Source organism: Coregonus lavaretus (assembly GCF_964263955.1).
Source record: "Coregonus lavaretus genome assembly, chromosome: 21".
NCBI lineage: Eukaryota > Metazoa > Chordata > Actinopteri > Salmoniformes > Salmonidae > Coregonus > Coregonus lavaretus.
In genome coordinates, this window is record NC_140008.1 from 28695373 (window position 1) to 28706907 (window position 11535).

Consider the following 11535-nt stretch of genomic DNA (forward strand, 5'->3'; position numbering starts at 1 on the left):
ACAAAATGATAATACTGTATGTAGCACTTATCTAGATATCTTTGGCCAAGTGGATATGCAGACAAACAAAAAGGCCACCATAAAAAATAGAGTGTTTTTGGGTGTTACATTTTCAATGTGTATGCAGTATGCACTGCACATACAGTTGAAGTCGGAAGTTTACATACACTTAGGTTGGAGTCATTAAAACTCGTTTTTCAACCACTCCACAAATTTCTTGTTAACAAACTATAGTTTTGGCAAGTCGGTTAGGACATCTACTTTGTGCATGACACAAGTAATTTTTCCAACAATTGTTTACAGACAGATTATTTCACTTATCATTCACTGTATTACAATTCCAGTGGGTCAGAAGTTTACATACACTAAGTTGACTGTGCCTTTAAACAGCTTGGAAAATTCCAGAAAGGGATGTCATGGCTTTAGAAGCTTCTGATAGGCTAATTGACATAATTTGAGTCAATTGGAGATGTACCTGTGGATGTATTTCAAGGCCTACCTTCAAACTCAGTGCCTCTTTGCTTGACATCATGGGAAAATCAAAAGAAATCAGCCAAGACCTCAGAAAAAAAATGGTAGACCTCCACAAGTCTGGTTCATCCTTGGGAGCAATTTCCAAACGCCTGAAGGTACCACGTTAATCTGTACAAACAATAGTATGCAAGTATAAACACCATGGGACCACGCAGCCGTCATACCACTCAGGAAGGAGATGCATTCTGTCTCCTAGAGATGAACGTACTTTGGTGCGAAAAGTGCAAATCAATCCCAGAACAACAGCAAAGGACCTTGTGAAGATACTGGAGGAAACAGGTACAAAAGTATCTATATCCACAGTAAAACGAGTCCTATATCGACATAACCTGAAAGGCCGCTCAGCAAGGAAGAAGCCACTGCTCCAAAACCGCCATAAAAAAGCCAGACTTTGGTTTGCAACTGCACATGGGGACAAAGATCGTACTTTTTCGAGAAATGTCCTCTGGTCTGATTAAACAAAAATAGAACTGTTTGGCCATAATGACCATCATTATGTTTGGAGGAAAAAGGGGGATGCTTGCAAGCCGAAGAACACCATCCCAACTGTGAAGCACGGGGGTGGCAGCATCATGCTGTGGGGGTGCTTTGCTGCAGGAGGGACTGGTGCACTTCACAAAATAGATGGCATCATGAGGAAGGAAAATTATGTGGATATATTGAAACAACATCTCAAGACATCAGTCAGGAAGTTAAAGCTTGGTCGCAAATGGGTCATCCAAATGGACAATGACCCCAAGCATACTTCCAAAGTTGTGGCAAAATGGCTTAAGGACAACAAAGTCAAGATATTGGAGTGGCAATCACAAAGCCCTGACCTCAATTCTATAGAAAATGTGTGGGCAGAACTGAAAAAGCGTGTGCGAGCAAGGAGGCCTACAAACCTGACTCAGTTACACCAGCTCTGTCAAGAGGAATGGGCCAAAATTCACCCAACTTATTGTGGGAAGCTTGTGGAAGGCTACCCGAAACTTTTGACCCAAGTTAAACAATTTAAAGGCAATGCTACCAAATACTAATTGAGTGTATGTAAACTTCTGACCCACTGGGAATGTGATGAAAGAAATAAAAGCTGAAATAAATCATTCTCTCTACTATTATTCTGACATTTCACATTCTTAAAATAAAGTGGTGATCCTAACTGACCTAAGACTGAATTTTTACTAGGATTAAATGTCAGAGTTTAAATGTATTTGGCTAAGGTGTATGTAAACTTCCGACTTCAACTGTAGTTCTAGGGTATTTCAACACTGGTTGGCCATACTTGACCATCTATTGATTGTAGGACAGGATGGATGGTGTAACCTCAGTTTGTGTTCCAGTCCCTTTAGTGGGCCGTTCCACAAGGGTTGTCTGAGGTCTGGCAGCCCATGTTCTGATACTTCACCTGGACACGGAACAGAGTGCCGTCTGCACACATACACAGCTTGTACCTCAACAGACCTTCGTCGAAATACACGTTGGCTCCCACTGAGGAGTTAGGCATGCGAGTGACGCTCACCATCACCGACCCATTCAGAACAATACTGTTCTCCTGCAAAGGGAAAGACCTTGTTAACCATAACTTTTTATGGAATGCAATACACCATAGACCAGGGTTTCCCAATCATCAAGCCTTTGACTAATTGAATCAGGTGTGCCAGTTTAGGGCTAAAACAAAAATGTGAAACGTCTGGGGGGGCCGTGGAGAGGGCCTGATAAACATATATTACAAATTGGGTAAGGGGTGACACTCACAGCTCTGAGCTCGATGTCCCCTCCCATCCTGAACTCCACGGTCTTGCCCATGATGAAGACCCCCTCATTGCCGCGGATGATGGCCTTGCTGTCCCCTTTGATGGACAAATCAGAGGAAGCGTTGCTGGTGATCTGAAAGCAGAGAGAGTCTTCAGAGATCTACCACTTATTCTGGGATTTAAAAAAAATATTAATCAATGACAGGAATGGATACTAGAATGTATTTGATCTACAGTAACACTATTTGTGGTGCTACATGTTTTATTAGATGGCTTCTGTAGCCCTGAAACATACCCTTTCTGTGGAGGCTTTCTTCACACTGAGTACTTTGACTCCTTTGGGCAGGTGGAACTCGTGGTTTTCAAAGTCTGTGCTGAAGAATGTGTTCTGAGTGCGGGGGTCAGTGAAGGATATGCCCATGTCACTGGTGATGGACGTCTTCTCTTTCTCAACACTGAGCTTAGTGGAGCCCTGCTGGAACACCACCTGGAACACACATACAAAAACCATATACAGTCTGATTTAATGTATTCATATCTGGTTATTGGGGAAGTGTGTATGTATAGACTGGTTATAACAATGTATTTGTGTGTTCTGAATCTATTCTGTGTGACTGTGTGTTGCCTAAGTGAGTGTGTTTTGCCTAAGTGAGTGTTTTTTGCCTAAGTGAGTGTTTTTTCCTAAGTGAGTGTGTTTTGCCTGAGCTCACCGGGTTGTTGTTGCCGGTGATAACCAGGTCCTGGTCCTTCCTGCCCCCCACAGTGCTCTTGTGTAGTGGGTGGACCACACCCATGTCTGCCTTCTGCTTGAAGCGCAGCAGCCCACTCTCATGGAACTCCATACTGTCACAACCACTGGGCCCGATGCGGATCACTGTCCATATCACTAGAGTGATCTGAAAGATGGGACAAATGTCAGCGATTCAGATATAGTGATTTGATTTGATTTGTCATAATCAGAACTAGTTATAACATATCCATAACTAACATTCTGATGATATCATGCATGCTACTAGCCTGAGTTAAAAAGTGAATTCAGATAAACAAGGATGATTACATTATACAGAGGACACGTTTTGTGTCATTGGGCACTCACAATGATGTTGATGAGAGCCAGCAAGAAGAGCAGGACTATGATGCAGACAGCCATGTTGCCCTTGCGTCCTCTCAGGCCTGTCTTGTGCAGGCGCTCCTCCTCAATGGGCACATAGCCTGCCTTGAAGTTGCTGTTGTGCTCCTTGTTGGTGGCCCGCCGTTCGATGGCCTTCTCCCTCATGGACCTCTTCACAGGCCCATTAGAACTCTCCTTCAACACACAGAACAGCAGCAATGTCAAGGCTCAGTAGGCTTACCCAACTTTGACATGTTATACTGCTGTGACATCTACAAACAACACTTTATGGGTGGTCCCCATCAATCAACACATGGACTTCACTGTACACCTCCCTGTGTGATTTGAAACATTGCGAGTTCTATACACTGTAACTACCACGTTATTTCCCGAGTGGCGCAGTGGTCTAAGGCACTGCATCGCAGTGCTAGCTGTGCCACTAGAGATCCTGGTTTGAATCCAGACTCTGTCGTAGCCGGCCGCGACCGGGAGACCCATGGGGCGGTGCACAATTGGCCCAGGGTAAGGGAGGGAATGGCTGGCAGGGATGTAGCTCAGTTGGTAGAGCATGGCGTTTGCAACGCCAGGGTTGTGGGTTCGATTCCCACGGTGGGCCAGTATGAAAAATTAAACAATTATGTATGCACTCACTAACTGTAAGTCGCTCTGGATAAGAGAGTCTGCTAAATGACTTAAATGTTATTTTGTTTCACTCTACAGTCTAGTTGATCTAGTAGTTGATACATTGTAACAACCCAATTGACAGTCTATTTAACTACCATATGTAGTTACAATGTAACAAATATACTGTATCTCTGAGTACAGAGAAACAGAAACACATATTGTAACATTGTAACCACCACATTCTATTTCATTTCATTAAATTTTATGCAGGCGTCGCTGGATAGACAGGTTGCTTCTGAGGAATGCGCGCAATTAAACACCCGAGTCTCTCTGTCTGTAGGTAATGACTAAAAATAAAGTACACGTATATTCCCTGTAACAAATGTGAATAGTCTATGTCCATATTCAATTCTGATGAAAAGATAACTTAATGCTTTGGGGTAATACAACCAGTTCAAACTGTCCAATGCCGTGGAAAACCTGCGGCGATCAAGCCGTTATTTCGAGCGATGTCTATCATAAAAACAGTGTAGCCTACAGGGCTTGGAAGCGTGATCGCGTTGGATACTCCGCACACGCTTTACAACGCCGACCGAATAGAGTAATTCCTTTCAAATGAGTTCGTAGTGCATATAGATGCCTAAATCTAAACTACTGACGTTTGGAAAGAAAAACGGTAATGTGAAATGTAGAAAAACAATAACGTCTTAATGGAAACAGACCTGCTCAGACGCCATGTTGACCCTCCCCTCTTCGAATGCGTTTGACAGCACTGGAGTGGGGAAACAGTGGAGGAGACCACTTCATTCAATTGAGTAAATAACATGAGATACATCTGGCCAGTTTTAATATTTGTGACGAGGCTTTTATTAGGAAATTAGCAAAAACATAAAATAAGGCTGAATTGGAAGCCTTTTTACCACATTTTTCATAGCTGCATCACTGTAGGCCATAGTATATATTTTTCACAGATGGTTCCTTCCTGGCTAAACCAGCCAATGGGAAAGGCCCGCAGCAGAATTCCAAAATAGGAAAGTCCATATAAAGCCTGTCCATTCATATTTTCTTCCAGGCAGGGCTTCTGAATAGGAAAGAGTAAACAGACAATCAACATCACTTTATCCCTTCTCAAGTGATGTTTATTTCAATTAATAAAGTTTTTTTCTAACATTTTATGATAATGTATATTCAGTGGATGCCACAACCCCTAAAACAACACCAGACCGACACTTTTGCTAAAGCGTGGCTTTCGGTGTTAGTGGGACACTAGTAAATTAACTGGGACACTGGTTTCTCATTAGAAATACATTCGTGTCCCACTTCAATCAATAATACTTTGTAGACTTCGTAGAAGCTTGTAGATAACACACTCTGTTTTCACAATTTTGTGACAATAAACTTTTACTAAACCCTCCCCATGCCCTGGGAAAATGTTTGGGGACATTCCAAGCTCTTGGTAAAAATATAACTAAAGGAGTCTGCGCCGTTTTTACTTTATCCTGAACACCTTTACTATCCCCCAAATTCCCCTTTCATAATTCATGTAGCCTCTTTTCTATACTATTTTCCTTATATGTCATTGTGCTTCCTTTCTTTCCTTTCCTACCTTTGTTTGTTATTTCCCCTCTAATTCCTTCTACCGTCATCATATGCTGTTTATTTGCTATACAGTGTATAACATCGATTGAGAGATGTTATGAATGACTAAAACAACATATTTCAATGTATTTTAGAATATATTTTGCAAGAAATACATTTAAATTAATTAAAGATTATTTTTGTGCATTTCTATAGCTGAAAAGGTCCCTGTCCCACAATTCAAACACCATTCAGGGGAAGTACTATAAATCAGATTTTCATAAAATATAATAACTGTTTACATGAATGGTTATTATATTTTCAAACTCTACCAATAACAATTAATTTTAATACAACAAGCTAGATTGTTTATAATTAATTATAATTGACAGAATTATAGCCTTATCATTCTAGCGCAAGTTTCAACAGGTCACCCCATCTATGAAACCTGACCACACACACTACGATGATGTCACATGCATAGAACACATTCAGCAACAACTAAATAACATTTGTTTTGATTGGGTTACAAAATTACCATAGTACAGCAGGCCTACTCTAAAACAAAAATGGGGAAATATCCACTGTGTTTGAAAACAAATCTTTCCCGTGCCTGGGACCCAACACCCACGTGTGTGTAACAGTATGACATTACAGTGGTCTCGTTTACATCACAGACAGTCTACTACGCCTGTGCACCTGCGTCATACAGGAATAACCAGACTACTACTGAAAACAATGCAAGTGGCTTTAGCAAACATTCTCAATCTGTATATGAGTAAAAAGCGTTGCTACAACTGAGATGGTGCTTGGCACCCGTTGTAACGAAGGTGGACAAAACGTCAAGGGCAAGATTTTCTAAGGCGAGTATAAAAACGGAGCGTGCGCCTTGTCACGGGCGCTCTCGCCCCAGATTAAGTCCCACGGTTGCCCAAGAGTGTTTTGAGCCTTTCAGGATTAGGGAGGGAGTAGACATGGCCGACTCTCTAAGGAGGCTGGTGAACACATCTTCCTTCAGCGTTCTGCAGGACAAACTTGAGTCCTGGTACAAGGACTACCATGTAAGTCATCAATAATTTATTTCTGCCCTAAATCTGTTGGCCGAAAAGTAGCCTAACCAACTATATAGGTAGGATACACATGAGTTTTGCAATCATTCGTTCCATGTAACAGTTTAGGCTATTGTCTAAATTAGTCTAGGCTATATGAAATGTGATATTGGTGTGGAAATCAATAGCCTATTTAATGAATCACTGGTTGTTTCAGCAAATGTGTTCTTCCCTTGAGAACTTGATTCCCCTATAGAATTTCTGTCCACCCATCTAAAATAACTTGATTAGCCTACTTGATTATGCCACACTTGACCAGATAGTAAAATATTTTTGGAATCATTATTTGGTATGTTTTTTACAATGTATAACATTCACAATGGATTGGAACGTTTTTGAAACAATGTAGCGGGTAAAGGAATTCACTTGTTTTTATTAAATAGATTTTCTGGCGAAGTTTGGTTGCTATAGACGCTAGTCGTCATGGCGACCGTGAAACCATTCCTGACTGAAAGCTAGTGGCTCGAGCACGCCCCCGCGAGCATTTTGGTGGGAACCTGAAATGCATGTCCTGATTGAACCCATGCATTATCAGACATAGATACTCCAGAGACCAACCAGCGCATTTGGCTGGAAGTCACATATAATTTATTTTATATGCACATACAGTATATCCCTCAATTCAATATGATCAATAAATATATTCACTAATCAATCAGCCATGTGAATGTGTGTTTTTTAAAAGTCCTAAATTGACCCCAAAATTGAGATTACATACATTATATCTTTAAATTGTATGTCCCTTTTGTGATGGTTCATAATTCTCAGACAGTGTCTGTCACCTTCTTATTAGGTAATCTCCTGTGATCAGAATCTGAACAGGTGCTGTGAGTTGGTGGAGCTCACCTCCAAGATACAGGGACAACTCTTCACCATCCTCAACCTCACTGCTAGAGAGGGTATGTGTCCAAGCTTCTCACAACACTCCTCTCTTTTGCCTTACCCAAACAATTGTCTGATAATGTCTCCTTTTCTTTTGAGTCAGGTGGTCACTATGCAGGAGTGGATGTGCTCAAATCACGCCTGCTGCCTTGGTTGGGGACCTGTTTCTCCATGGCAACCTCCTCTGTCACCAACGACACCAGCCTCAACCTCATCCAGGTGAAATAATCGGTGTTTTGTTAATTATGGTTCTAGCTACGTTCATTAAGTTATTCTATTCGATTCTATGCTGTCCTGTTACATAGTGTAAATAAGACAGTGATAATCAAGGTTAAATGCGGAGTGTTGTCATGCAAGGTAGCTTAGTGGTTAAGAGCATTGTGCCAGTAACCGAAAGGTCACTGGTTCTAATCCCCGAGCTGACTAGGTGAAAAATCTGTCGACGTGCCCTTGAGCAAGGCACTTAACCCTAATTGCTCCTGTAAGTCGCTCTGGATAAGAGCGTCTGCTAAATGACTAAAATATAAAATGCAGGAATCTGTGGAGAAGGAGAGGAAGATCAGGGAGCTGTCTGCCTCCCATGAGAACGACATGCAGAAAATGGAGACTCAGCTGTGCTCCACTCGCCTGCAGCTGGACTCTGTCAAACAGGAGTAAGTATGCACTAAACATACAATACATTATTAATCTATACAATAGACCTACCCATTTCTATCCAACCAAATCAGTCTGCACCAGGTGACGTTAGTATGACACATTTTCTGGTCTCTGTTTTATTCACCTACTGGTATGTTGAATGCGTTTACAGACTGGCGGATGCTCATCTGCAACTGGACGACACAAAAAATATGTCAACCACAACTCTGCTGGCCACAGAGGATGAGATACTACAGCTGAAAGCAGAGTGAGTGATAAATACTTTAGTACAGTTTTGTACAATTTTCATGTGAGTATTATTTGTCCTCTTTGGCTTATTGATGTGTATGTTCTGAGGTTATTATGTTATTATCGTGTGTATCTGTGTGTGTCAGGTTGCATGCTGCCAGTGACCAGGTGGAGACCTATAAGAGGAAGCTGGATGTGCTGGATGATTATGAGAGGCAGGTGCGTCTGCTGAGGGATGAGGTGTCTTTCCTCACAGCAGAGAAGAGCATGCTGCAGGAGAGGTGAGCAGGACACACACACACACATGCACACACACAGGGCCGTAGCTACATATGAGGACACCAAGGGCCAGACCTCGGTCATTTTTTCAAATAAACATTTGTTTTAGGAACTCAGTCACTTACTGTTGAGAGTTAGAATAGTAGAATACACAAGGTCAGTCATTTTTTTTGATTGGTAAATTAGTGTAGTTAGTCTAGCCAGCTATCTAAACATGTAGTAATAATGGCCGACTTACCGACGTGCCCAGGAGACCTCCAGCGGGCCCACATTGATTTTGTTAGTCACTCACTCAGATATCATATTAACATGGCATAAGTAATGGCAACATGTGCAGAAATGCAGGAAATTAGCTGTAAAAAATTTACTTAAAGCAAATTACATATCCCCCCCTCAAACATCCCCTCCCCTCCCCTCTTCCTTCTATCTCTTTCAGGTTGGTGAGGAGTTGTTCCCCCAGCCCCCTGCCCAGACAGAGCCGCCCCTCCAGCCCTCTGAAGAGTGAGTCTCCCACCCGGGCCCAGCTCACCAATTCGTCACGCCACGCCAGGCTGGTGTCCCGCTTCAGTGACCTGTACGCTGTGGAGCGCCTTGAGGCCCAGAGTCTGCTCCGACGCTACATAGACGACCTGGAGATGGTCCAGAGAATCATCTTCATTGCCACTGTGGTATGACATCTGGAAACCCTGTACATTATGGAATAACACTACATACAGTACAACCTGTGATGACCAGCTGTGATTCACAATGTATTGGAGATGATCATCCTAGCACATGTAACCATCTGACCTTGTTTTCATCCAATTTGATATGTCAGACCTGAGGTTCTGGTTTCTCTGTAAAGCTCCTATTCCATACAGTATCTCTAATCCCTTTGTCTGTGTGTGTGTGTGTGTGGTGTGTGTTTATCAGGAGGCCTTCCAGGCAGCCAAGCTGGCCTACCGTCAATTCAAGCTGCGTGTGAGGAAGACCCTGTCCTCCTCCCACCTGGGGCCAGAGACCCTGGAGGACTCGGTGGTGGACTACATTGTCAGGAACCTGGACCTCTACGACGTGCAGGCCAGCGTTAATGTATGGGCTACACTTTTCTCTCTTACATTCCAATTTCAAAAGTCTCATGCACTGTAGTTCATTGAGTGTTTGTTAATAAGAGGTGTGTGTCTGAGTGTATTGTGATGTTTTTCCCTCTCCCAGGACGTGATCAACGCCATGAATGTAAACCCACGGGTTTCCTTCCCTCCGGAGGTGGACTTTGTCCTGATCAGCAGCTTTATCCGGGAGACATGCAGAGTGGCCTTCGCCATGCAGACACTGGACCCTCCTCTGGACCTGGCTTTCACCAGCAGTGGAGAACTCTACAGCGACAACAAGTTAGTCTGCATCCATTGACTTCATGAAGTTACAGTAACAAGATGTTAGATGTACAATTCCTAACCCTACCACTTGATGTCACCCTGGTCACATATTTACATCTCTGTCTCTGTCTCTGTCTCTGTCTCTGTCTCTGTCTCTGTCTCTGTCTCTCTGTCTCTCTCTCTCTCTCTCTCTCTCGCTCTCTCTCTCTCTCTCTCTCTCTCTCTCTCTCTCTCTCTCTCTCTCTCTGCCAGGTATCGTCGTAGCTATGACTCTGAGTTTACTGCTCCTCTGGTGGTGTACCATGTGTGGCCAGCGCTGGTGGACGGGGACGGTGTCATAGTGAAGGGAGAGGCAGTCACCAGGAGAGGAGCTCTGGTACTGATGCACCTTCATTCCCTACTGTAGAATCATAGGCTTTGCTTTAGCAATTACTGCATGATCACAATACAAAATATAGAATGATTCATGTGGTGTTTCTCTGCTGTCTTCCAGTGGAGGAGCAGAAGCAGGAGCTGCAGTCCTGTTCGCTCTGGCAGCCCCACACGCACTCTCGTAAGTTACTACGATGACTGAGACCTAATACTTTAAAATCAAGTCACAAAAATCAAGAAACTCTTTGGAAAGATGTTTAGATATGATTTACTGTCATTCTTTGGGTCAGCCCAGGGTTTTTATGATGCAAGAAAATATTCAGGGAAGTTGCAGTTGGGAAAGAACACTATATGAAAGCTGTGCATGTGTGATTTAGTGTTAAAACTTTTCTCTTGTCACCAAAATACATACATGCATACCCTGACGCTTTAGGGTAAGTAGAAAAAACACCAGCTGCTCCTAGATGTAGTATTAGTGGGAGAGAGGAACGCAACCTCAAATCCAAAGGTGCAAGAAATGCTCTGTGTAACAGACTTTCTCGCTTTCTCGCTCTTTCTCAGGGGTTTAGTCGCAGCAGAAGCCCCTCTCCCGGACGTCTCTCCACCAGTCGCCTGTAAACCCTAACTGACCACTGATTTTTAAAGGAAACAACATTCTACACATCTATTTCATGTTTGCATCAAAGTCAGATTTTGAGCTTAAATGGACTGGAGCTTGTCATTATTTGTCAGTTGTGATGACTTGATGATAAGTATTTAGACTCCCTGTCATCATGGACATTGGTCCAGATTTGACAGTATACTGGAGAGAAGTTCCATGTTACCATTACAGTATCCAGAGACTCTGGCAGCCGATCCTTTCAGAACAATCCATTCAGGGTGTCACGGTCGTCTATGTCGTCTAAGTATGACCAAGGCGCAGCGTGTCCAAGAAACATGACTTTATTAATTAAACGTTATAGAACTACAAAACAAAAGACGACTCAATGAAGTCCACGGTACACTGACCGAAACGGAACAAAAACCCACAATTCCCACAGGAAAACATTCAGATAAATATGGCTCCCAAT

The 11535-nt window shown here is 42.8% G+C and overlaps 2 protein-coding genes across 2 annotated transcripts; one reads left to right on the forward strand and one right to left on the reverse strand.

Annotated features, from left to right (window-relative positions):
- Positions 1–1595: 1595 nt before the first annotated feature.
- LOC311148522 (beta-sarcoglycan-like) lies at positions 1596–4762 on the reverse strand. The gene is made up of 6 exons (XM_084185503.1): positions 4728–4762; positions 3367–3576; positions 2981–3166; positions 2566–2757; positions 2272–2403; positions 1596–2068 (listed from the first exon to the last, which is right to left on the reverse strand). Exons 1-6 carry the CDS (start codon positions 4740–4742, stop codon positions 1862–1864), a joined length of 942 nt encoding a protein of 313 aa, XP_084041629.1. The 5' UTR covers positions 4743–4762; the 3' UTR covers positions 1596–1861.
- A 1795-nt stretch (positions 4763–6557) lies between these two features.
- LOC311148540 (mitochondria-eating protein-like) lies at positions 6558–11083 on the forward strand (the record flags this gene model as incomplete). The annotated part of the gene is made up of 12 exons (XM_084185523.1): positions 6558–6644; positions 7486–7591; positions 7678–7793; positions 8109–8227; positions 8383–8478; positions 8606–8740; positions 9175–9406; positions 9651–9809; positions 9933–10108; positions 10346–10469; positions 10587–10646; positions 11027–11083. The coding sequence occupies 12 exons, from the start codon at positions 6558–6560 to the stop codon at positions 11081–11083; spliced, it is 1467 nt and encodes a 488-aa protein (XP_084041649.1).
- Positions 11084–11535: the final 452 nt, after the last annotated feature.